Source organism: Nansenia antarctica (assembly GCF_963989245.1).
Source record: "Nansenia antarctica genome assembly, chromosome: 15".
Lineage (NCBI taxonomy): Eukaryota > Metazoa > Chordata > Actinopteri > Argentiniformes > Microstomatidae > Nansenia > Nansenia antarctica.
This window is the reverse complement of record NC_137685.1, coordinates 897,448-924,248: the sequence shown is the minus strand read 5'-3', so window position 1 is coordinate 924,248 and position 26,801 is coordinate 897,448. Positions and strand designations below refer to the sequence as shown.

The following is a 26,801-nucleotide window of genomic DNA, read 5'->3' as shown; positions in this document are numbered from 1 at the left end:
TGATGTATAATTTTGATTAATTGTATTTGAACCTCGCCTCTATAAATGCAGAACATGAGTTCCAATGGTAAATGTATAATTGACTATGACGGCTCACAATTGCAGTGGGGTTTGTCTGGGAGACGCAGGACAGAGGAGGGCCATTGTCAGGGATTAGTCACGCTGCAGAAGGGAGGCTGGAGGACAGACATATGAGAGGGTGTTCACACAGGTGCTCCACGGCCAGAGGGTCGTTGCCATGGAGATATACTTTAACACTATGAAGCAGAAATGCAGCAGCTGCTATACAGACTACTGACGTTCACTCATCAAGTTATATAATAATTTAATATCAAACTGATTTGATTACAGTATTGAAGTTTACAGTATATGTGCAATAAGTTGTTGCACTGTGGTACTGTATAAAGATGAAGTTATCTAGAAAAAGTTCCTTACAAAGTCTTATTCTGATAATGGAAAAGGTTTAAAGATGTTTCTATAGATAGATAGATAGATAGATAGATAGATAGATAGATAGATAGATAGATAGATAGCCTGGGGTAGTTCTGTGGAGTGGGTAGAAGGTTAAGTGGTTGAGAGTGGCTTCAGTGGGGTAAAACTTGTAGCAAAGAGAGTATTGTTGTGTAATCATCAAGAATGTCTTCTGCATGCTTCCAATTGTTTTTATTTAAGTCCTGAAAGTTCCATGACAGTTGCAGTAACAAAGGAGATTATAAAAAGTTGATTAGCTATCAAAAAGCTTTTAAGTGAGTTAATACATTTGGGTTTTTAGCACATTTTACAGTTAAGAGCGGCAATGGTTCAAAATGTGCATCTTTTGGTTTCCATAGACCTCCATGTTGACCCCCAAAAGTGCACTTTCTTTATAACGTTTAAAAAGTTTAATAGGTATCAAAACCAAAAGTCATAGCAATGCGATTTAGCACATTCTAAAGGTGGATTAGTGTGAATAACTTAAAAGTTATAGTAGGAGTGGCAGGTGGAATAATTAGAATATTAATAGTAATAATAATCATAAATATGTCCATCTAATAAGTATGTTGAATGAATGAATGAATGAATGAATAAATGAATGAATCGTTTAATGACCACACGACCTAGGTCGGTGGAATTTGTTTTCGGTACAGGTGGAAAAGCTCAATACAGCAGTGTCAAAAACAATAGTTAGACTTGCTTAAGCAAGCCCACCTAATGAATGTTGAAAGATTAAACATTAGGTCAAATATTAGATCACCCACTTTTCCTATGGACATGATCAACATGATCATATTTGTAGACACAATGTGGGCTCTTGCTTTACATTCCAACCTATCACCTATCACTATGAGCACCTAACCCTAACCCTATGATCACTATGAGCGATGTCTAGTTTGTACATTAGTCATGGAAGGAGGAGAGAAGTATGAGAGTTTATTAGGTAGAGGCTGAAAGAGAGATATAGAGGGAGGGAGAATAGAGAGGGAGGGAGGATAGAGAGACAGAGAGGGAATGAGAGCAAGGGGCACAACTGAAGTTAACGTAACTTTTGTAGTTCTGTTGAATGCAAATCTACATCTTATAAGACAAATACACAACTAGTCTGGTTGAGGTGAGAGGAAGATACAGAAGAGAACCTCAGCAAGGTAAGTAAGTACAGTAAGTGATTTGTTGTCTTCTAGACCACAGAGTCATCTGGCGTCCCCTCACTGTGTAACAGACGGGTTAAGGGAATCTCCTGGTTAATGGTTGACTAGACAGCAACTACTCCATTTATCATTTACTCTTATCTCAAAGGCTGCAATGTGAGCATGACATGTCCGCTACCTCAAGCAATATGTTTTCATGTGACAAATATGATGTTGTAATGGTTAAGTTTGGCTGTTTAGAGGAGGCAGGTGGCATGAAATATGGGGACTGTCATTTGTTTTTACTTTTAAATTAATTAAATATAATCTTTGATTCTTGAAGAGTACAGCTTAGTTCAACCCCATCAGAACCCAAAATAGAAGCTTGTTTTACATTGTATAGCTTCATGGTTGAAGCGATAATTTTGACAATTTCTTGCCTTCATAGACCTGTCTTGAGACTGGTTACTTTTCTCCATTCCCATCAGCTGTTTACCAGAGAAAGTGGCAGGGAGAAGAGATGACTTTACTGTTGTTTGAATCACAGATTGCTCCTTCAAATGAAATTGCAATTATTATGTTTCTTTTTTTTTATTTTATTTTTAATAATAATAATAATACATTTTATTTATGGGCGCCTTTCAAGACAGTTTAAAACCACATATCAAAACATTAAAATCAACAAAACAAAATGAGATAAAAAAAACTACAAAATGAGATATAACAACAAACAAAATACAGGAGATCAAACCAAGTAAGCCATGAAAAGGTGTGTTTTAAGACAGGATTTGAAAGTGGTGAGACTGTCAATGTTAGGTGGCAGAGAGTTCCAGAATGTTAGGTGGCAGAGAGTTCCAGAATGTTAGGTAGCAGAGAGTTCCATAATGTTAGGTGGCAGAGCGTTCCAGAGGCGGGGAGCAGAACGGCTGAAGGCTCTAGATCTCATAGTACTGTAGTCAGGCGGGCAGAAGGGATGACAAGTTGGTTGTCAGAGGAGATCTGAGACTACGGGAGGGAGTGTGAGTAAGAAGGAGTTCAGAGAGGTATGAGGGTCTAGTGTCCACTCTTATGGTATGGGGGTAAGATAAGCCTCATCATCTACAGGACACAATGAAGTGCTTTTAGGACAGACGATGAACACAACATTAAGATTTACATCAACTCTTGCAAGTACAATGTTATAGATCTATGAATGAAAAGGTAAGACCATATCATGTTGAGACGATAGATTTAATCTTCCCAAATGACTAGTGATATTTACTGTGTGTGTGTGTATGTGTGTGTGTGTGTGTCTGTGTGTGTGTGTGTGTGTGTGTGTGTGTGTCAGGGAGAGTGTTCTTTCAGGAGTCATGGCAATGAGGAAGTGGTTGGTACTGGCTGCAGTAGTAGTGATGGGATGCATGGGCGTCATTGCGCTGATTCTCACGTTAGTTAAACACCACTCTGTGGCTCTACCATATCACATGCAGGTAACCAGAAAATTCACACACACACACACACACACACACACACAGACAGACACGCACACACACACACACACACACACACACACACACACACACACACACACACACACACGCTTCTCCCCAAATATGGAAGGTGTTTGACGTCTCTGTCTCTGTGTCCTGTAGTTTGGGATGGTGTTTGATGCTGGGTCGAGTCACACATCTCTGTACGTCTACCGTTGGCCTGGCAACAAGGAGAACAACACCGGGGTGGTGTCCCAGATGCTGGTGTGTGATGTAGATGGTCAGTGCACCTTTGTTTCTACTCCATCATGTGACCCTCTTACTGATCTGCAGCTCAGTCTGGCCCAGGATGAGGGACAGATGCTATCAGTCCAGATCCAGTCCAGGGGAGGCTGGGCGAGGTAGAAAACAGAGGACAGGTTTAATTCATGGAACCAGCATTCCATGCAACAGAAGGAGGAATTCCTCATTCCATTCCCTCATTACAATGAGCCCGTCCTCAGACTTCTACCTCCATGCTGTCTGTGTTACTCTCTCTCACAGTCCTGTCACCTCCGCAGGGCCGGGCATCTCCAGCTACGCCCCCGACCCCCCTGCTGCGGGGGCCAGTCTGAGGACGTGTCTGGACGGGGCGCTGGCTGCCGTTCCTGCCAGGCAGCAGAGTGACACGCCCGTGTACCTGGGAGCCACGGCTGGGATGAGACTGCTGCAGTAAGTCCTCAGACTCCTGACCTGGCCGGGGTGTCATCTGTTATTACCACAGACTACTACTAACATGGTAGGCAGGGAGCATGTTACACTTATAGAATATACAGGGAAATAATTCACAATTAACCATTTTTTTATTCAACATAATTTCCATTGCAGTTATTCACATGAAGTTTAGCAAAACACCTGTCAAATGTTTCCCCTAGTGGCCAGACCGATATGGCAGGGCATGAACCCACTGCAGCTCACTATATGGCAGGGCAGGAACCCACTGCAGCTCACTATATGGCAGGGCATGAACCTCCTGAACATGAACAACATTTAAAACAACAATTAAAATAAATGTGCTTCCTCAGGCTCACCAACCAGACAGCGTGTGAGCAGGTCCTGGAGCAGGTGACACAGGTGATCCAGGGGTACCCCTTTGACTTCCGGGGCGCCCGGATCCTCTCAGGGATGGAGGAGGGGGCGTATGGATGGATCACCATCAACTACCTACTAGAGGGGTTCATCAAGGTGTTGACCCTAACCCTAACCCTAACCCTTCATCAAGGTGTCGACCTTTACACAACATGACCAAGCCTATGTCACTGTTGTTAACTTGTTTGGAATAGATCACGAGTAAAACTTCTGAGTTCTAAGACTATTTATTAAACAGAATTACAGTTACAGAGATTACAGAAAAGAATGGTGCTGATGGGTGAGCCTAGTGGCTGAAGTGAGTCAGAGAGGTTGCTGGAGTGTGAGAGGCCGCGCCCCCGGCCCCACTCCCCTATTTGTATACAATGATATGTAAATGATATGTAAATGATATGTAAATACAGTTTTACGACCAGGTATCTTCATGATCCCTATCACATTATTTAGGGATGCTCGAGGTGTGAAAAGAAGGACACCCACATATGATGTCACTTAGGTTATAGGTCAGGGGTTATAGGTCAGGGGGTAGGGCACAGATCACAAGAAGCCATTTTGAGATGACCATAATAGCTTTAAGACAAAGGAACCCTATTCCTAACCCCCACACCCCCCACAGTCAGGAGAATATCTTACAGAACGTATGCAAGTCAAAAGGCAGATAATACATTACAATTCATGCGTGTGTTTGTGTAAAAAACATACCACATCACTGTAACATCCTGAATCAAAGTGCCAAAGAATGCATTTTTTAGACCTTGGACTCAATATGAACAGGAGTAGTAATGGTAGCAGATTGTAGGTATCCACAATCAAAATAGGATCTTTCTGTGTTTCCTGGGCAGTACTCGTTTGAGGGAGAGTGGGTTCATCCTAAAGGAAAGAAGATCCTCGGGGCTCTGGACATGGGCGGTTCCTCTACCCAGATCTCCTTCACACCGACCCAGCCTATCAGAGACCCCGCCTCCGCGGCTGACCTGAAGCTGTACGATCACACATACCAGGCGTACACTCACAGCTACCTGTGCTACGGGAAGGACCAGGCCTTGAGGCAACTACAGACACACCTGCTGAAGGTTAGAGGCCCACCCCCAGTAAACGCTCTGATTGGACGATAATAGATAGTAGATAGTAATGTGTTGAAACAGTGGGTATCATTCTCCAGTGTTTTTACAATACAAAACGTGTGAACAGATTAGCGTGAACAGATAAGTGTGAACAGATAAGTGTGAATAGATAAGCGTGTTTTCATGAGAATCACACGCATGTTCTCCCTTCTCAGATGAGCGGTTTTGCCCAGTCAGTCAGCCACCCTTGTTATCACCGTGGTTACAATCTGACTGTGGTCCTGGGTGAGCTCTATGACTCCCCCTGTGTGGCCAAACCAGCGACCTTTGACCCTGCCTCAGAGGTCACCTTCACAGGGACCAGTGACCCAGGCCAGTGTCTCAGCCAGGTCAGGAGCATCGTCGACCTGACCGCCTGCTCCGTCCCAGAGTGTGGCTTTAACGGGGTCTACCAGCCGCCCGTCAGCGGGGACTTCGTGGTGAGTGTTGACCTCCTGTTCTAAAACATCTTCAAACTCATCAGATTGAGTCCCTAGTGAGGGCTGAAAGATTACCTGCTACTTATACTATACTATTATATATTCACAACAGCCTTGAGGCAACAGGTATACTTCAGTGATCTATGCCAATGTACATACTTGCATAACTTATTTAGCGTAACAATCATTATGGTTTGTTATAGATATTGGGGTAAAAACAAATGTTGTCTTGAATGAATAGTGGCAGGAAGACATACAGACCGTGAATAAGTTGTTTATTCTGTCTCCTCTCCTAGGCGTTCTCAGCCTACTATTACACTTTTGACTTCCTGGGCCTAGCGCCTCAGGCTCCACTGTCGAAGGTCCTCACCACTATAGACACCTTCTGTAACAGGACCTGGGACTCGGTGAGATACGAACCCCTCTACATATAGATAGGAACCCTCTACATATAGATATGAACCCTCTACATATAGATATGAACCCTCTACATATAGATATGAACCCTCTACATATAGATATAAACCCCTCTACATAGAGGGATCTACTAGTCACTCCCACATCAGTGATAATGAATATAGACGTGTTAACACTCACAGGATCACAAAATATTATTGCACACATCAATACATAGAATCATACCAGATTAACATACTGGACAATAACATGTCATGTTAAAGTTACTGATAGGGTTAGGTAGGGTATAGGTATTAATGATAGCACATCTCTCGCTAGCTGAAGCAGCAGTATGCAGTAGAAGAGAAGTACCTCCGTGATTACTGCGCCTCAGCCAACTACATCATGATCATTCTACTGGAGGGATACAAGTTTAACCAGACCTGGGAGAATCTGTACTTCCAGAGACAGGTATGTGTGCACCAGTACCTCAGGATTCAGATCTGTACTTCCAGAGACAGGTATGTGGACCAGTACCTCAGGATTCAGAGACATACATTTGCATCACCATCCCCCAGTGGCGTTGTTAGGCCTGGGCACCCGGGGCTCTGGATCCTGGGAGGGGTGGGGGTAAACCATGGATGGGCTGGGCTAAGCCCTGAAGGTTGTCTGACCAGCCCAGACCTCTGGATCCTGGTAGGGGGTGGGGGTAACCACCCTGGGAGGGGTGGGGGAGGGGGGGTAAGCCCCGGATGGGCTGGGCTGGGCTAAGCCCTGGATGTTTCAAGATCCTAACAACGCTCTACCATCCCCTACTATCAATCCTTTTACCACACAATTCAAATTCTGTTATCTGTGTGTGTGAGTGTGTGTGTGTGTGTGTGTGTGTGTGTGTGTGTGTGTGTGTGTGTGTGTGTGTGTGTGAGATGATGACGACATGACAAAGTACTGTGAGTTGAGATGTGCTGATGAGGCTGTTTGTCTGTTTGTCTGTTTGTCTGTTTGTCTGTTTGTCTGTTTGTCTGTTTGTCTGTTTGTCCGTTTGTCCGTTTGTCTGTCCCCCAGGTAGCTGATACTGATATTGGCTGGACGCTGGGCTACATGCTGAACCTGACCAATCTGATCCCCTCAGATCTCCCCCTGGTGGTGACGGGGGTGCAGCACGGCCAGTGGGCAGCGGGGGTGTTCTTCATCATAGCTGCAGTCTTCCTCAGCCTGCTGGTTCTGATCGTCCTCTGGGTCTGGACATCCATACCTGTCTAAGCCCCTCTAGTCTAGTCATATCAGGCGATATATGAAATTATGATGTAAATATATTTTATTATGATTTTCTTAGTCAAGCCTGAAGATAAGCATCTGGATGTTTTCACATGCAAATCGAAATAAAAAATCTGGAAAGTAGAAAAGGAAAATGAAGCTAGAAGTATTACATGTTGAACATTGTGAATGAGATCCAAACACACGAGGTGACAGGAAGTGACATGAGGCTGGGATGTGTCCTGATCAGCAACATCCTGAGGGTTTCTGCGGCGGTTCTTTCTGCAACACCAGACTTCCCTCTTCTCTCTCCTCCACCTTCTGCCTCAGCATCCTGAAAGCATCAGAAACAAGGCTGAAACACCTCAGCCGCTGGACACAGAATGACAAGTACACATTTAAAGATGAAATTCACACACCATAACCAGAGTGGAGGGCCCTGCGTCAAGTCTTACCTTGCCAGGGTTTCCATTGAATGAGACACATTGTCCCCTGTGGCAACGCTGCACTCCATGAAGTGAATGTTGTAGTCCTGTAAGATGACACATGTCAGTAACAACGTATATGTGACAAACTATCTGAATCTTACTATAGTATGACGTTTCAATTTCAACTAGCTACAAGACTGAACAATAAACATTTTGTGATCATTGGACCACATCCCACATCAGCTCAGATGCTCACAACCCAATTGTTAATGTTACCAGGTTGATATTGTAAAAGATAATTTGTTCCCAATGGCTTACCTAGCTAGATAAAGGTTACATTCATGTTAACAGAAACGTACCGTTGCAAGGTTCTCCCCTTCATGAAACTGAACCTCTCGATCGGCACAATCACTCTTGTTCCCAAGTAGGACAACGACCACATCATCTGAGGTCCCTTCCTACAAAAACACAAAGGCTTTAGATTGCACTTGAGATACTATAAATACACATGGTAAGTATCTATAAGATAACAATGGTATACTGTGTCTATGAACCCTGCAAACAACTGTTTGTTATTCTAACTCATTGTAAGTCCTTGGTTGAATGCCCTCTACCTTAATACAGGTGACCCAGTAGTTGACATCAGAGAAGGTCTTATAGGAAGTGATGTCATACATCAGCAGGAACGCCTGTGCTTTGTGGAACACTTGTCTGGTGATGCTGTGATACCTTGGGAGGACAGATAGAGACATAACTATTAGATATACTGTGTTAGGACAGAGGAAACGCATATGATATTATGAAGCATAATACAATTTATATAGAATACAAACGGAGTAAACCAGGAATATTCTGCGTTGTGCTGTAATGAGACAGTGAATGCACAGCATGCAGTCATGAAGACCACATGAACAGAGAGACTGGAGACTCACCTCTCCTGACCTGCAGTGTCCCATAACTGTAGAGTCACCTGTCTCCCGTCCACTGTCACACTCTGTACAACGGTGTCAATACCTGTAACACACGTACACACAAACATGTAAACAAAACATGTGAAAGCGCTTTGAGTTGCATTTCATGTACGAAAGGCGCTATATAAATAAAGCTTTACTTACTTACTTATGTCACCAGAGAGGGTAACACAAGTCCAGTCATAATACTGAGTCATAAAACCAGGTAACAGATGTGATGATGTGTGAAGACAGATGTGAGACAGACAGCACTATACTCACCGATGGTGGCACCGTGGTCCAAACAGAACTCGCCACTCTGGTAGCGTTTCATGAAGGAGGTCTTTCCCACGCTGCTGTTTCCAACCATCACCACGTTGTACACGTTTGGCCCGTGGGCAAGGAAGCTTCTAGAATCTGCAGGGTCGAGGGGAAAGACAGGTAAACTAAAAGCTACTGAATGTTTTCCTTCTGTTTGGATTCCTGTTCACTTCCCCCACTCAACCCCCCTGTCTCTAACCTGTGTGAGTCTGTTTGTTTATATGTTTCCTTCCTCCCTCTCGTCTATATCCTCGTCTATATCCTCGTCTATATCCTGGTCGATTCTCTCTATCACCAAACATATCTTGCCTGCTCTGCTCTTGTTACTCAAAGCCCAAACTGATCACTGTCGTACAGTATGAGGAAAGTGACCAGGCGCATGTGACCATCCCCTACTACACTATCCTCTGGGTAGTGGGATACTATTAAACAGATCTAGGGTTAAGTAGTTAGAGTGAGAATATACATATATACATTACCTAGTCGCTGTCTCCTGTCACTTGTGACCAAACTCTTCTCCCCCTGCTCAGCAGACCTCCCCTGCCCCTGGGCAGTGCCTGGGTCTGGGGTTGGGTCTGGGGTTGGGGTTGGGTCTGGGGTTGGGGTTGGGTCTGGGGTTGGGGTTGGGTCTGGTGTTGGGTCTGGGGTTGGGTCTGGGGTTGGAGTCGCTGATTCAGACAGTCTCTGACTGTTGAAGAGCCAGTTAGCAGGTGTTCAAACCAATACAAACCATCATGATACTATTATGGCAATTCATGAACAACACATTCATTTTCTAAAGTGATTCATGATGGAGATGTGACACGGGTATATGTTGTACGTTTATCAGCCTTACCCTGCAGGCTCCGCAGCAAAGTGTTTTCCAAGCCCTGAAGCATCATGGGATGTGGGTCTGTTATCACCTTCAGAATCCACTGTAACAACCTAAGAATGAAAATGCAATCTGTCACAAAGAGCAGGGCAGTTTCACAAAGGTAAAGTATGGATAATTGCTTGTTTTCTGCTAATTCTGTAGCTAAACTCTTTAACATGAATTGGGTAATATTTTTGTGATGCCAATACCCTATTCATCCAATTATATATATAAAAAAGCAAATAAGATGCTTGAAAAGATATGGCGAGGGGATATGACAAAGAGGTGAAGATATTGAGATATAATAAGTTCCTCTTTCCCATGGCTGACATCTCATAAAAACGGCACATTTCATTTAAGACAGCAAGTTCCCCTTTTTGGTGTATTTCGTCATTGCAACTCTTGGCAATTATTTATGTTGCCAATGAAACAAATATGTAAATGTATGCAATCAATAAACAACATGTGTATAAACACAATATAATGTTGGACGAGGCTTTTTCATACATTGCTATGAGATGTCACCCTTGGCCTGAGAGAAAGTTAGGAGAATTAATTAAGTTGTTTGTAACGAGTCCCACAGTACCTCTATGTGTGTCCTCTCCTCTTCTGTGCTTCTCTCCTCCATTTGTTTCTCTAGGCCTGTAAGTCCAGCCTCAGGTTCTTGGGTGGTTCTAGAAAGAAGATCTGCTCCATCTCTGACTTCTCCCTCGTCAGTCTTCCCTTTCCCAACACAGCCTCCATGACGTCTGGAACCCATTTTCTTCCGTTTTCCTTGTTGATGTTCAACCGTCTCTTTAGATGTGAAACCTTCATCTTGGCGTGATATGGAGTTTGGTTGGTCAAATGAATCCATGAACAAGTCTATGTTTACAACAGGGGAAGACTCGAAAGAGGCACATTCTTCAGTTTTTCCTCCTTGGTCATTCGCCTCATTTTCTGCTGTTTTACCCACGTCATCTTCTGTCTCTGGTCTCTCAGCCACTCTTTGGAGTTCTTTTACAGTTCTGCGAGTAGACCCCATCTTTCTTCTCCTCCCTGTAGCTTTGTGTTCTATATTCTGTGTCATATTATCCACATGCAATTGGGAAGATTGAGAAGGGAATGATTCAGAGCTTTCACTTGGTTCACACTGCTGCGCTTCGTCTTCTGTGTGGGCAAGTTGCCCAGCAGAGATATGAACATCTATACCAGCAGAGATATGAACATCTATACCAGCAGAGATAGGAACATCTATACCAGCCACATCACCAGACTGGTGGGATACCATTTCTCTCTCATCCTCAGTGGATAGTTCTGTAGGCTCTACAAACTCAGTCTTGTCTAGTTTACTCTCTACTACCACGGCCTCTGCCTCATCTCTTACAATCATCTCTGAATCCTCTTTGCCCTCCTCTTCTTGTACATGTCCCTCCTCTGTCCACTTCTCTTCTCTTCCTGTATTTCTTGGATCACCAACTTCCTGACTGAGTAAAGTGTCCCCTGATTGGCCCAGTCCTCCTCGGAGGAGTTCTATTGGTTCAGCCACGTTTGAGTCACTGTGACTCTCAGTTTCTATATCGCCCAGTTGAGTCCCACTGATGCTTCCCTCCTGTCCATGGAGCTGATCTGATATAGTAAATGAATGGAGGCTGTCAGAGACGCTGGACTCAACAGGGACTTCGCTGTCTTTCCTTTCTTCTTCACTCTTCTCTTCATCATCGGCTCCATGTTCAGGGTTCAATAACATTTGCAACTCAGTCTTCTCAATGTCAGATCTTTCCACTGTTCCTAAAACAGGCCTTTCTGTTGTCACTACCCTGACATTTTCCATTTCTTCTTCTAGTTTCTCCTCTGTTGTTTTCTCCCCATGTCTACTTGTGGTGATTGATTCTGTGTGAGCACTTTCTGTATGACACAAAGCGCTGTCCAAATGGGGTGATTGTAAAAAGGAGGTGGAATCTTCTTTCACTTCCTCTGATATTACAGTACAAATATTATCTGGTTCATCATCTGGTCCTTTGTCCAATGTCTCCTGACTGCTGGGCCCAGTAGGGTTAGTATGCTCCTGGTCATCAGGGTCTAGAACATTCTGGTCATTTACAGGATGATCAACATCTTCCTCAGAGGGTAACTTGCTCTCTGATTGGTCCAGTTCTCTAACTGGGAAATCCCCATCCCCTCCAGGAAGTGAATCTACACAATCCTTGAGCTCCATCTTAAATTCAATCTCTTCTTCACCTAACATTTCCTCTTTTCCCATAATAACGTCTTTACTCTGTTCAGTGTCTCCATGGTCTTCCTTCTGACTCTCTTCACTGCTTTTCTCCTCTTGTCTGCCTCTGGGGTTCCTGCGAGTAGACCCCATCTTTCTCCTCTTCCCTGTAGCTTTGGGTTCTGTATTCTGGGTCATATTATCCGCATGCAGTTGGGAAGATTGAGAACGGAATGATTCAGAGCTTTCACTGGGTTCACACTGATGCGCTTCGTCTTCTGTGTGGGCAAGTTGACCAGCAGAGATATGAACATCTGTACCAGCAGAGATATGAACATCTATACCAGCCACATCACCAGACTGGTGGGATACCATTTCTCTCTCATTGTCAGGGGATAGTTCTGTAGGCTTTACAAACTCAGTCTTGTCTATGCCTAATTGACTCTCTACTACCATGGCCTCTGCCTCATCTCTTACAATCATCTCTGAATCCTCTTTGCCCTCCTCTTCTTGTACATGTCCCTCCTCTGTCCTCTTCTCCTCTCTTCCTGTACTTCTTGGAGTCCTGCGAGTGGACCCCATCTTTCTTCGCCTTCCTGTGGTATTAGAGGATGTGCTTACATGTTTCCCATTGCCCTGAGAACTGGGCATTGAGAGGAGTGGACTAAGGGAGGGGTTGGAACTTTCCAAGTCTGGAATTTGGTTGGGATGACTTTGAGAGATATCAGGATCTGTGCTTAGAATCTCATCTGACTGGCAGGACTCTATCAACAGAGGTGCAGGTGCATACATTAGTTGGCTGCTGGATTCATTTACAAGGAGCATATGATCACCAACTTCCTGACTGAGTAAAGTGTCCCCTGATTGGTCCAGTCCCCCTCGGGGGAGTGTTATTGGTTCAGCCACGTTTGAGTCACTGTGACTCTCAGTTTCTATATCGCCCAGTTGAGTCCCACTGATGCTCCTCTCCTGTCCAGGGAGTTGGTCTGATATAGTAAGTGAATAGAGGCTGTCAGAGACGCTGGACTCAACAGGGACATCGCTGTCTTTCCTTTCTTCTTCACTCTTCTCTTCATCATCGGCTCCATGTTCAGGGTTCAATAACATTTGCAACTCAGTCTTCTCAATGTCAGATCTTTCCACTGTTCCTAAAACAGGCCTTTCTGTTGTCACTACACTTACATTTTCCATTTCTTCTTCTAGTTTCTCCTCTGTTGTTTTCTCTCCATGTCTACTTGTGGTGATTGAGTCTGTGTTGGCCATGACGTCTGCACTTCCTGTGTGACACAAGGAGCTGTCCAAATGAGGTGATTGTAAAAAGGAGGTGGAATCTTCACGGTGCTCAAGTAATTCTTTCACTTCCTCTGATATTACAGTACAAATATTATTTGGTTCCTCATCTGGTCCGTTGTCCAATGTCTCCTGATTGCCGGGCCCAGTAGGGTTAGTATGCTCCTGGTCATCAGGGTCTAGAACATTCTGGTCATCTACAGGATGGTCAATATCCTCCTCAGAGGGTAACTTGCTCTCTGATTGGTCCAGTTCTCTAACGTGGAAATCCCCATCCCCTCCAGGAAGTGAATCTACACAATCCTCAAGCTCCATCTTAAATTCAATCTCCTCTTCACCTAACATTTCCTCTTTTCCCATAATAACGTCTTTACTCTGTTCAGTGTCTCCATGGTCTTCCTTCTGACTCTCTTCACTGCTTTTCTCCTCTAGTCTACCTCTGGGGTTCCTGCGCGTAGACCCCATCTTTCTTCTCTTCCCTGTGGTGATTGGTTCTGTATTCTGGGTCATATTATCCACATGCAATTGGGAAGATTGAGAAGGGAATGATTCAGAGCTTTCACTTGGTTCACACTGCTGCGCTTCGTCTTCTGTGTGGGCAAGTTGCCCAGCAGAGATATGAACATCTATACCAGCAGAGATATGAACATCTATACCAGCAGAGATAGGAACATCTATACCAGCCACATCACCAGACTGGTGGGATACCATTTCTCTCTCATCCTCAGTGGATAGTTCTGTAGGCTCTACAAACTCAGTCTTGTCTAGTTTACTCTCTACTACCACGGCCTCTGCCTCATCTCTTACAATCATCTCTGAATCCTCTTTGCCCTCCTCTTCTTGTACATGTCCCTCCTCTGTCCACTTCTCTTCTCTTCCTGTATTTCTTGGATCACCAACTTCCTGACTGAGTAAAGTGTCCCCTGATTGGCCCAGTCCTCCTCGGAGGAGTTCTATTGGTTCAGCCACGTTTGAGTCACTGTGACTCTCAGTTTCTATATCGCCCAGTTGAGTCCCACTGATGCTTCCCTCCTGTCCATGGAGCTGATCTGATATAGTAAATGAATGGAGGCTGTCAGAGACGCTGGACTCAACAGGGACTTCGCTGTCTTTCCTTTCTTCTTCACTCTTCTCTTCATCATCGGCTCCATGTTCAGGGTTCAATAACATTTGCAACTCAGTCTTCTCAATGTCAGATCTTTCCACTGTTCCTAAAACAGGCCTTTCTGTTGTCACTACCCTGACATTTTCCATTTCTTCTTCTAGTTTCTCCTCTGTTGTTTTCTCCCCATGTCTACTTGTGGTGATTGATTCTGTGTGAGCACTTTCTGTATGACACAAAGCGCTGTCCAAATGGGGTGATTGTAAAAAGGAGGTGGAATCTTCTTTCACTTCCTCTGATATTACAGTACAAATATTATCTGGTTCATCATCTGGTCCTTTGTCCAATGTCTCCTGACTGCTGGGCCCAGTAGGGTTAGTATGCTCCTGGTCATCAGGGTCTAGAACATTCTGGTCATTTACAGGATGATCAACATCTTCCTCAGAGGGTAACTTGCTCTCTGATTGGTCCAGTTCTCTAACTGGGAAATCCCCATCCCCTCCAGGAAGTGAATCTACACAATCCTTGAGCTCCATCTTAAATTCAATCTCTTCTTCACCTAACATTTCCTCTTTTCCCATAATAACGTCTTTACTCTGTTCAGTGTCTCCATGGTCTTCCTTCTGACTCTCTTCACTGCTTTTCTCCTCTTGTCTGCCTCTGGGGTTCCTGCGAGTAGACCCCATCTTTCTCCTCTTCCCTGTGGTGATTGGTTCTGTATTCTGGGTCATATTATCCGCATGCAGTTGGGAAGATTGAGAACGGAATGATTCAGAGCTTTCACTGGGTTCACACTGATGCGCTTCGTCTTCTGTGTGGGCAAGTTGACCAGCAGAGATATGAACATCTATACCAGCAGAGATAGGAACATCTATACCAGCCACATCACCAGACTGGTGGGATGCCATTTCTCTCTCATTGTCAGTGGATAGTTCTGTAGGCTCTACAAACTCAGTCTTGTCTATGCCTAATTGACTCTCTACTACCATGGCCTCTGCCTCATCTCTTACAATCATCTCTGAATCCTCTTTGCCCTCCTCTTCTTGTACATGTCCCTCCTCTGTCCTCTTCTCCTCTCTTCCTGTACTTCTTGGAGTCCTGCGAGTGGACCCCATCTTTCTTCGCCTTCCTGTGGTATTAGAGGATGTGCTTACATGTTTCCCATTGCCCTGAGAACTGGGCATTGAGAGGAGTGGACTAAGGGAGGGGTTGGAACTTTCCAAGTCTGGAATTTGGTTGGGATGACTTTGAGAGATATCAGGATCTGTGCTTAGAGTCTCATCTGACTGGCAGGACTCTATCAAGAGAGGTGCAGGTACAGACATTAGTTGGCTGCTGGATTCATTTACAAGGAGCATATGATCACCAACTTCCTCACTGAGTAAAGTGTCCCCTGATTGGCCCAGTCCTCCTCGGGGGAGTGTTATTGGTTCAGCCACGTTTGAGTCACTGTGACTCTCAGTTTCTATATCGCCCAGTTGAGTTCCACTTATGCTTCTCTCCTGTACATGGAGCTGATCTGATGTACTAAGTGAATAGAGGCTGTCAGAGACGCTGGACTCAACAGGGACATCGCTGTCTTTCCTTTCTTCTTCACTCTTCTCTTCATCATCGGCTCCATGTTCAGGGTTCTCAGTCTTCTCAATGTCAGATCTTTCCACTGTTCCTAAAACATGCCTTTCTGTTGTCACTACCCTGACATCTTCCATTTCTTCTTCTAGTTTCTCCTCTGTTGTTTTCTCCCCATGTCTACTTGTGGTGATTGATTCTGTGTGAGCACTTTCTGTATGACACAAAGCGCTGTCCAAATGGGGTGATTGTAAAAAGGAGGTGGAATCTTCTTTCACTTCCTCTGATATTACAGTACAAATATTATCTGGTTCATCATCTGGTCCTTTGTCCAATGTCTCCTGACTGCTGGGCCCAGTAGGGTTAATATGCTCCTGGTCATCAGGGTCTAGAACATTCTGGTCATTTACAGGATGATCAATATCCTCCTCAGAGGGTAACCTGCTCTCTGATTGGTCCAGTTCTCTAACGTGGAAATCCCCATCCCCTCCAGTAAGTGAATCTACACAATCCTTGAGCTCCATCTTAAATTCAATCTCTTCTTCACCTAACATTTCCTCTTTTCCCATAATAACGTCTTTACTCTGTTCAGTGTCTCCATGGTCTTCCTTCTGACTCTCTTCACTGCTTTTCTCCTCTTGTCTGCCTCTGGGGTTCCTGCGCGTAGACCCCATCTTTCTCCTCTTCCCTGTGGTGATTGGTTCTGTGTGAGCCCTTTCTTCATGATACAAAGACTCCACATCTAATGGAGGAGTTGGTAAAGACAAATGAATACCCTCTCTTTGGTCAGGTAGTTTTTCAACCCGCTGTGGTATCAAGTCTTTGTTTCCTGGTTCCTGTTTTATTCTATTGTTTTCCTTGTCATCGATTTGGTTCAATGCTTCCTGGTTGCCTTGTCCAGTAGGGTTATCCTCCGTGACATCAGTGGTTAAATCATTTTGGTCATTTGAAATATGACCATCATCCCCCGTCTCAAGGTGTAACTTCCCCTCTGATTGGGACAGCTCTCTGGTTTCAAAATCCTCATAACCTTTCAAACCAGGGCTGGGATAATCAAACTCTAGTTTTGCATCACTCTGTGTGCCATGAGTGTCAACATTAGCGGGTTGCATTTCTCTGTTTCCTGTTGGGTCATAAACGTCTTGCTTAGTCACTCTGTGGCTCAATATGTCCTCTGATGGAGGTGTACGCCACACATCACCAGTGTGTTGAAACCATTCAATATTCTCTGTTTGTTTACTCTCTGTCTGTGCTTCCTCGTGTGTGCTATTCAACTGGTCATGGATCTCAGATTGAAGTCCAGTAGGTTCACTCCAGACACTGTGTTCAGGTCCTTGAATGTCCACGGTGCTCGCTGCTCCACCTGGGGACATATTTGCATTGATGGGGTACTCAGTTTCTTCAGCTATGAAAGATGACTCACTCAGACTCACTACACAGACTTTTTTTAAACTCTCAAACTTCTGCTCTACTATGTCTTCAACCTGCTCGCTGCCACTGCCTATCACATTATACACGCTGTCAACAGCCCCGTCTCCTGGACTTTCCTCTGCCAGTAAATGGTCAGGTTTTTCCTCATCATATGTTTGTCCATATGTGTCCTGACTCCCCCCTTCCTCTGTGATCCCTCTACTTCCTGGCAGCTCACTCACTGAGGGTTGCAAACAGCGGTCTGAAAATGGTGATGGATTAGTTGAATCTAGGCTGTTCTCAATCAACTGAGATGTATCATTTGTGGCTTGATCACTAGCTTCTTCACTCTGGAAGTCAAAGGCATCATGGAAGTTTTTTCTAGTTGATTTATTCAGAGACACTCCTGATTCCCTGCCTAGCTCTGTTCCTTCGTCACCTTCAGCCTCTTCTCCGCTTACGGGGATCAGTGTGTTTTCGCATGATTCAAAATCCTCCTCTGTCATGGTGGAAGTTTCAAATTCGAATGATTGATCTGAAATAACGGATGCAGTCGTGTCATGCTCAATTGCTCGCCTCTCTTCCTCTTTTTCCCCCTCCTTTAAAGATATTAACATTTCTAACTTAGACTCCTCTTGGATGATTCCCTCCGTTGACAACTCTGCCTGCTCCTCTTGATTATCCTGATCCACTACTTCTCCTGTTTGTTCTCCTTGTCTCTCTGTAGGATTCCCCATCTCCTCTCTTCTTCCTGTGGTGTTGGAGCCTGTGAGAGCACTGTCATGACTGTCATGATGAAACTGAAAACTTTGTGAAGAGGGTGACTGAGGAAGGGAGCTGGGGAATTCACTTTTCTCAGGCAGTCTTTCCAAATCTGTTGATTTGCTTACACTGCTGTCAGACACAGAAGTATATTTGTGTGTCTTATTGTCACTTGGTGTGTTTGTATCAATGGACCCAGTTTCATCCCCAAGATGTGTGAGTTTGTTTTCCTCCTGTTCCACAGAAGATAAAACATCTTGTTCTACAAAGTCCCGTGACTGACGGGGGATTGATATCGTTCCAGCAGTATGTTGAAGCAATTCATTGCTATTAATAAACAGAGCTTCACTAGATGTAGTATCCTCACCTATTTCCTCTACAGTGTTATGCACTTGTTTTGCTCTCAACTCTCCCTCCCCTTGCCTAACTTTATTCCTGCGAGAGCCGAGTTTCCTTCTCTTCCCTGAGGTGTCAGATGTGGATGAGTCTAACAGATGTGGATCTCCAGATTGAGATGACAGAGATCCAGAAAGATCAAAAGTAGAATGACGTTCCTTCTCTGTGTATTGCTGTGTTAATGGGGATGAATTATCTGATGAGTTGGGGTCAGTTTTGAGGATCACCGTGTCTGAATCAAGCCACGCCTGAAACACGTCCTCTCTGTCAGACTTAATCTCATTTTGATTCCTAGGCAGTCGCCGTGACGAACCAAATCTAGGTTTTCTTGACTTCTTCTCAGCCATGGTGCTTCAGCCACTCCTATATAACAGATAGTAACAGATATAACACTCCTATATAACAGATAGTAACAGATATAACACTCCTATATAACAGATATAACAGATATAACACTCCTATATAACAGATAGTCAGATTGAGAACTACTGAACTCAGCTGGGATGAGGAGGAATATCATTTGAGAAACGATTTGCATTAAATTGAGAAAACATGCAACAAGGACATTTTAAACACTCATTCTCATTTCCTGCTCTGACTCATCACATTAAAAACACCAAAAGCCGTCAACAATGATTAATGCATATGAGTGAAAGCAATTCATGACTGGAGTCACGTCGTGTGGCCATCAAATGCTGCAATGCTACCTTTACTGTTATACTATACAACATGAATACTATACTTTATAATATTATATATACATAAATATAATTTAAATAATTAAATTAGTTATAAGAATGTATTATTATCCTAGTGCAAAAACGTTGTCATGGTAACATAATACTTCAGACTCACCCAGTTGTGACGACCATCAGTTGCACAGGAAATCCTTTACCTTTAAACCCCCTGTATGATGCTGTCCCCACTGTCAAAGCATTTATGATGCTATCCCCACTGTCAAAGCATGTATGATGCTGTCCCCACTGCCAAAGCATGTCTGATGCTATCCCCACTGTCAAAGCTTGTCTCGCTTCATTTGTACATTGTGGCAAGTTCCTTCTTTTGCAACAATGACTGATGGCTTCCTGTGTGATCTACACCTACCAGTCTGTCGACATTCAGTAAACGGTGCTGCATCAACATCCGTCCTGTGGTCAGCTAAACTCTGGTGCAGCAAAACATTTTAGAGATGTTTGTTGCCAAAACATAGCCTTTGAGGACTGTCTGTCCATATAATGAAACACAGGCCTTCTGCCCTTTACTGGCTTCACTTGTCCAGTGTCAAAATAATGAAACATTGGTAATAGTCATGAGATTAAACTACTGTATATTCATTACACAATGAACAGGACAAATGAGAAAACCTAACATCTTACTGTGAAGGTTTTATCATGATCCCCAGGACAAAGGAACATATTTCTGTGGTATTTCTGCCTGACTAGTACTAAAATAATGTGTAAACATTAATTAGCTTTGGTGGTTTAACTCAAACTGAGGGGATTAAGTCATCCGTATTTCAATCTAGATAGGCGGAGCTAAATAGACTCAGTGTATGTTTGCCATGTAGATTAATATGGAGTCAATGTGATGTTCTCAATGTTTTCAACTGGCAATGTGTGTTGTTTGTCTCCTGTTTGTCTGTGTGTGTCTTTTATTGTTTATCCTGTTTTTATGTAATATGTAATGATTATGTATTATGCAATATGTATTATTATATTTGTATTATATTATACATCATTATTGTATTATGATGTGTATTGTAACTTAGGACCCCCTCGAAAACGAGATGGCTCATCTCAAGGGGTTTTATCCTAATAAAAGAAATTTACAACAATGGAAGAATCTTTCAATAGAAGTTAAAGCATGGGTGTTGCACTCAGAGCCAGAGAGAGAAAGGTCCGTCTTATGCACATTTTAATAACCAATAAAGATCCAAGGTAGCATTTCAACTCTTGCATGTCTCTAAAAAAAAAAAAAAAGTAACATTCAGCTTGTCACATGTTTTAAAAGTAAAAAAACAAAGTCTATCTTGCCAAAGGGATCTTAAAGGATCTCAATGTAACTAACCTGTTAATCTCAATGTAACTAACCTGTTAAAATGAAGGTAAAAAGTAATTCAAAAGTTATACAGCACTACCAAGAACACAGGTTACCAAAGTTTTAATTCAAACAGTTTAACAGAAGAAAAACGACAACAATACAAACGAACTTTGAGTTATGCAAATTGATTCAACATGCGTGGGTGACAGTAATCACTTCCTACTACCAAGGAGGGGTTGATAAGCCAATAGGAGGGTTGATAAGCCGCAATGTTCAATACCCACCCCTTCCCGATTGGACAGTTAGGAAATAAGGTGTAGTAGGCTTACACAAGGAAATGGGACTTGGTGGAGAAATCAGACAGTCTTTTGTGAATCATACAGTTTGCATCATTACAGAAAAGCTTCAGAGATGAGCAGAGAACGGCTGCTGCATCTCAAAAAGAGGGGAAAAAAATCTAAAAAGATAAATCATTGAATCCTTTAAAAATTAAACTCACTCATCCATAACCTGATCTACACTAGGGACGTCCTCCAGTTCGGTGTGAGTTTAACTTCAGACACGTTCTCACTTCCTCTCAGTGGACCTGGAGCGGCTGTGGGAATAAGAAACGTTCTGTGAGACACTGAATAACATTCACCGAATTTGTGCAGAACTCATACAGTACAGGACATCGACACAGGAAGTCCATGTCACTCTCACACACAAACTAAGACCCACCTCCGGGACCTGGAGAAGGATCTTGAGGGTTTGTGATTCCTTTCTCTGGAGATAGACCTATCTCTTCTTCTGTCTCTTGAGACAGACCTTAACACGAAGAGAAGAGAGAGACAATTAGAGACAGTTGCCAACATGACTTATAACATCACATTAACTATGATCATTCATAACAGCATCAAGATGCATCTTTTTAAAAGAAGGTTTGTCCTATTGTGTATCATTCTCAAAGCTTCCTGATAGTTGAACTAAGTGTTGCAGATCTCCAACAAACTGAACCCATAAAGGGCTCTGCACACAGCGTGCGATTTCTGTTGCACGTCAACGTTCCATTTTGAAGTTTGAATGGAAGTCTATGAGAACATCACATTTCAACACACACAGCCCCGATTTTAATCGCACGGCGAACATTCGATTCCATTCATTTTGAATGGAAAAAGCACAATTTTGCCGTGTGCTTTGTCCCATTCAAAATGAATGGAATCGAATGTTCGCCGTGCGATTAAAATCGGGGCCGTGTGTGTTGAAATGTGATGTTCTCATAGACTTCCATTCAAACTTCAAAATGGAACGTTGACGCGCAACAGAAATCGCACGCTGTGTGCAGAGCCCTTAAGAATGTTACACTCTTGTACTTATATAATGAGATGTAAGAAAAACTGAAATTACATTGGCCTACATGGGGCCTTTTTTACCAAACCAACATGACCAGACCCTGTCACATGACCAGACCCTGTCACATATCGCCACTTTACTTGCAATTCAGCATGTTTCGTTTCTTCACTTTGAGTAAAGCAACATTCCACAGTTCTGTCTGTGTGATATCCACACAGCAGCATCATAGCGATGGGAGAGAGAGGCTAGGGTACAGATGTCCAGCTACGGTAAGGATGTTACACAAATAAGATAATAATAAAATGTTGCTTTAACAACTTGCATCCTATTTCCAATACCTGTAATAACCTAGTTGAATTAATTTGAATATAAAACATCCCTGCGACGACTTCTCGCCAATGACTAAAACACTTGAGTTTTTGTTGACTAAAACTAGACTAAAAATAAGGATAAAAATGACTAAAAGTAATGTGCATTTTCATCTAAAGACTAAGACTAAATGTAACATAGCCTGCCAAAATGAACACTGACATACAGGACGTTTATAGCAAAACCACCAGCAAGTGTACATTGCTCTAGAGAGATCGAGAATTGGATTTGAGCCTGTTCATATTAGTTGATGAGACTACGGTTAAGTCATTTAGTGGCGACTGCCACTCTGACTAGAGCTGAACAGACGGACAGTGGACGGGCGGGGCGTCAGACTGACCTGCTGCGACTGCGACTGAAGCTCCTCCTCCTAGGAGATCTGTTGCATGATGGGTAAGAAAGGCAGAGGTGAGGTTACAGAACATTTAAGAAGATACATTGCCAATTCTTATCAAATCTGGCATTTCTGATCCCTAAAGAAGCATCATAGCACAATACCACACAGCCTTCCCCTTTCTGTGAACAGGAGGATCCTTTGCATCCTGGCTAGATGACAGAACATCGCTTCCACACCCACCTCTGCTTAGAGACTTACAGCTCTTTAACTCACTGTGAATGGGGACCTCTTTAAATGAACACAACACACATCAACCAATGACACAATCAATAAGAGGAGACAATGTGTTCTGTACAAGTATGCAGACTTACAATCATACTGTACATGTGAGGAATCTCTGCTGCCAAACTTGTCAGATTTGCTAAAATCACTAAGTTCAACCTGACCAGCAGTTGACCATACACTTGAGTAGCATAAAAGCTTTGTGATCTATGGGAGGGAGATTAAAAATCCTTATAATAATTGTACTCATTTGTAGACAAGTACAACCTACATTAACTGCTAAATTAACAGTCAAGCAGCTGTAAAAAAATGTATTAAGCATGACACTAAAGAGGCAGGAGAAAAACAACTTACTATTTTGGGGGGTGTTTGGACAAGATAGAAATGACGCAAGGAAGCCAGACTGATGGCGAGGGAGGTAGAATTTGCAGAGAGGATTTGCCACATGTTGCATATGTTGGCGTTATGAAGTTGGTTGGCTGGAGGGGGTGGCTGTAGAGGTTCCCTGTCTTTTTCAGCCAAGGGCTGTTGCTCGGAGGTAGTTGTGTTCATAATGGTAAAGGTTTAAACGATGATTGGTCGGGAATGTGAGGTGGGCCGCTGCCGATTGGGTTAAGGTGGTGGAGGAGGAGGAGCTGAGAACTGCAACCTGCCGACTGGCCATGCCTGGGTCATGTGACACGACATTAGCCGAGCTGATTGGGGCACGCTGGTCAGCGGTCACATGATGCTGAAAGAGGACTAGTTGACTGACTCAGAGGGTGGTGAGAAGAGGCATGGTGGTGACTCTGCAACGGGGTTCATTTTTATTAACAGATGGCAAAAATCAAACTTAGAGAAATTAAACAAAACTAGAACATCCATAGAAATCAAATTATCAAACAATTGCCACCTTCAGAATTTGATGGATGATAAATTGCTCAATTAGGCTATTCATCTCTCGCTGCATACAGACCTCTAACAGACCTCAACAATTGAATAGAACAATTGATTACCTTGGGGACCCCGAAACTCCAAATGTGTGACCTTGTAATGGACCCAGTTTCCTTATAGTGAAGAACATTCTCAGCAATGACTATCTTTCAAAAGTGAGAAATGTATTACTAGTATATCGCTGCACTACTACCCAACCTAAAGATTACATTAGACCAGTCAGCCATATCCAGCAGGTTTTAACTTAAATGGACACAGAAAAGTTGAGTAGCGAGTGTAAGTGATGAAAGGGGGATGGAGGATCTGGTGAGGGTTGGGGTTCGGGCTGGGGGGTCTTACCGGCGTCTGACGGGGGGGCTCCCGCGGCGTCTGCTGCTGTAGTCGTCCCCTCGGCCCGGGCGACGGCTCCAGGAAGGCGGGGGGCCGCGGCTCCTCGATCGCTTCTCCCCATTGGACAACTCAACGCGAACCCTGCAGCCACACAGCGTCCTGGACACAGACATGACAATGAATGAATGGTCTTTATTGTCATTAATACAGTACAGGTACCATACAACGAAATTTAGGAGGGGGGGCTCCCCTGGTGCTTGGAAAAAGACTAAAAACAAGAGGGCCAAGGGTAAGAGCTGGTTTACATAAATAAAGGCTATTAGGGATGCTCTGATTTATCGGCCACCGATTTAAATCGGCCGATTTCACTCCAAATGACTCGATCGGTGATCGGCAAAAATGGCCGATCGCAAAAACCGATTTTTTTTAATTTATTTTTCTGGGGAAGACAGATAACTGAACAGAAAACATAGGAGGACGTAACAGTATGTAAACCATGAAGGCCACGTTTATGATGTCTTTTATACAGCCATATCGACTGACTTGGGCTTCAGGCCCTAACTGGGTGATAGGCCAGACCTTTACTATGCCATAAAAATGGGTCTGCGTTTGCTTGGTGCCTAATGGATCAAAACTTTTGTCTAAAAAGCAAAAAATACTTAGGCTATCCAGTCAGTTATGTATTTTTTAAAAAATCGGTATCGGTTGATCTTGAGGAAACAAATCGGTGATCGGTATCGGCCCCAAAAATCCAGATCGGAGCATCCCTAAAGGCTATGTACACTATCTACTATACAATAAAACACTGTGCTGTACTCTATGCTATAAATATACTAACTTTTCCTATATGAATGAATGGTCTTTATTGTCATTGCTATCGTACAGGTACTAAACAACGAAATTTAGGAGGGGGGGCTCCCCTGGTGCTAGGAAAGAAAGAAGAAAAAAAAAAAAACTAAAATCACAAGGGAAAGGAGCTGGTTTACATAAATAAAGGCTATGTACACTATCCACTATACTATACTGTACAGATAGACGACTAGGGTTGTCATATTGCACATAGTGTTATTGCACATTCATTTAAAGTGTCGCAGTTTGCAGGCTTGAATATCTGAACCTTATGTACACACAATGAAGTGAGCATCATTGGAACACCATAAAAATACATTATTTCGATGTAATTAAATTGTTTATTATGACGACCAACTCTATTGATCAGATCATACCTTCCATCCAGTTCCCTGACAGCGTCGGTCGCGTCCCTCGGGTCCTCGAATTCTACAAAAGCAAAGCCCGGGGGGTTCCTGGCCACCCACACGCTCCTCAGGGGCCCGTAGTAGCCGAACGCTCTCTCCAGCTCTGTCTTGTTGCCGCTGTTGCCCAGGTTCCCCACGTACACCTTACAGTCCAGGGGACAATCTCTGAGGTGGGCCGGTTCTGAGAGGAAGGGCGCAATGAGGGAAGAGAGGGGAGAGTCACGTTAATAATCACCCAGAATAACACAAGGAATGAATCCATACGGAACATTGGACATCCCACTTCAACCACTTTGTGAAATGTCCGGGTTTACATTCGTTGTAGTTTATATTTTCTACATAACATGAGAAGCGACTTTACCTCCCATCTCAGCTGATCCGGATGTCTTGAGAGGGCGAAAAACCCTTATTACCAAACACTGAAACACAGAAGGAGAAACGTGATCAACATCAACATCCTAACATCTAACCGAGCTTGTGCACGTTAATCTCCCAACACCGGAGAACAATAAAAGCGAATCTAAACATCTAACCGACACATGTTCCACGTTAGCGAGCTGCTCTCATTAGCTGAAGCTACATCCGCCAAAAGGTAAACTGAGCTAAACGTGTTTTATTAAAGTGCATAAATACAGAAGGTGGAGAATGTGAGATGTTATCAGAGTCAGTCAGTTAAAACAAACAACGTTTCTTTGTCGCCGGGCAGATAAAGCAGCTAGCAGCGATGCTACTGGACCGGTTAGCTGCTAACTGCTAACAGCTAACTAGCTACGTTAGCAGGACAATAAAACACATAAAAACAAAGTCTAGCTCAGCTACACTGACGGGGGTTCCGACTACAATGTTTAACCCCACGTAAACAATCGCTTTTATCTGCAGTTAAACATTAATAAACATTATTATATTATTACCTTTAGCTGCTGTTTCTAACTCGATGCCTAGCGTAGCTCCGTCCCGTGCGTGTAATGGCGTTTCTGCTGTTCTGGAACACGGAAGTGAACCGCGTTCTATTTCAAGGCTCGGCGGCACCAGAACACGCTGCATCGCCCCCTACTGGAGTGGAGGGCTGCAAGAGACTTTGTTTTATTTATTTTGTCTGTTATTTTACGTTTTTGGTATAGTATAGAATATCTCTGGTATAACGCTAACTCAGTGATTAATTAATTAAACAATCAATCAATAAATTATCGATCGATCAATCAATATCAATCAGCCATTTGTCTGTCTGTCTGTCTAGGCTTGTAAAACAG

General features: G+C 43.5%; 3 protein-coding genes across 3 annotated transcripts; 1 reads left to right on the top strand and 2 right to left on the bottom strand.

The window, feature by feature from the left end:
- Positions 1-1,489: 1,489 nt before the first annotated feature.
- entpd8 (ectonucleoside triphosphate diphosphohydrolase 8) lies at positions 1,490-7,726 on the top strand. Its single transcript, XM_080545703.1, has 10 exons — positions 1,490-1,622; positions 2,932-3,073; positions 3,236-3,353; positions 3,634-3,784; positions 4,138-4,297; positions 5,044-5,274; positions 5,481-5,744; positions 6,041-6,151; positions 6,480-6,611; positions 7,206-7,726. The coding sequence occupies exons 2-10, from the start codon at positions 2,954-2,956 to the stop codon at positions 7,401-7,403; spliced, it is 1,485 nt and encodes a 494-aa protein (XP_080401829.1). The 5' UTR covers positions 1,490-1,622; positions 2,932-2,953; the 3' UTR covers positions 7,404-7,726.
- Positions 7,727-7,762: 36 nt separating this feature from the next.
- On the bottom strand, positions 7,763-9,974 carry rab44 (RAB44, member RAS oncogene family; the record flags this gene model as incomplete). Its single annotated transcript, XM_080545754.1, has 7 exons — positions 7,763-7,769; positions 7,853-7,929; positions 8,185-8,283; positions 8,440-8,554; positions 8,758-8,839; positions 9,058-9,192; positions 9,932-9,974. The coding sequence occupies 7 exons, from the start codon at positions 9,972-9,974 to the stop codon at positions 7,763-7,765; spliced, it is 558 nt and encodes a 185-aa protein (XP_080401880.1).
- Positions 9,975-20,816: 10,842 nt separating this feature from the next.
- srsf3a (serine and arginine rich splicing factor 3a) lies at positions 20,817-26,535 on the bottom strand. Its single transcript, XM_080545558.1, has 7 exons — positions 26,463-26,535; positions 25,913-25,970; positions 25,522-25,732; positions 24,305-24,454; positions 22,754-22,792; positions 21,433-21,519; positions 20,817-21,307 (listed from the first exon to the last, which is right to left on the bottom strand). Exons 2-7 carry the CDS (start codon positions 25,917-25,919, stop codon positions 21,280-21,282), a joined length of 522 nt encoding a protein of 173 aa, XP_080401684.1. The 5' UTR covers positions 25,920-25,970; positions 26,463-26,535; the 3' UTR covers positions 20,817-21,279.
- Positions 26,536-26,801: the final 266 nt, after the last annotated feature.

Excerpts from the sequence above, each read along its gene's own strand:
- entpd8 (XM_080545703.1), top strand. The coding sequence starts at position 2,954 with ATGGCAATGAGGAAGTGGTTGGTACTGGCTGCAGTAGTAGTGATGGGA. Across the intron at positions 3,785-4,137 it reads GCTGGGATGAGACTGCTGCA|GCTCACCAACCAGACAGCGT; the intron begins GTAAGTCCTCAG and ends GTGCTTCCTCAG. Across the intron at positions 6,152-6,479 it reads GTAACAGGACCTGGGACTCG|CTGAAGCAGCAGTATGCAGT; the intron begins GTGAGATACGAA and ends ATCTCTCGCTAG.
- srsf3a (XM_080545558.1), bottom strand. Across the intron at positions 21,520-22,753 it reads TTCAGTCGCAGTCGCAGCAG|GTCTGTCTCAAGAGACAGAA; the intron begins GTCAGTCTGACG and ends CTTCGTGTTAAG. Across the intron at positions 21,308-21,432 it reads TCCTTCTCCAGGTCCCGGAG|CCGCTCCAGGTCCACTGAGA; the intron begins GTGGGTCTTAGT and ends TTATTCCCACAG.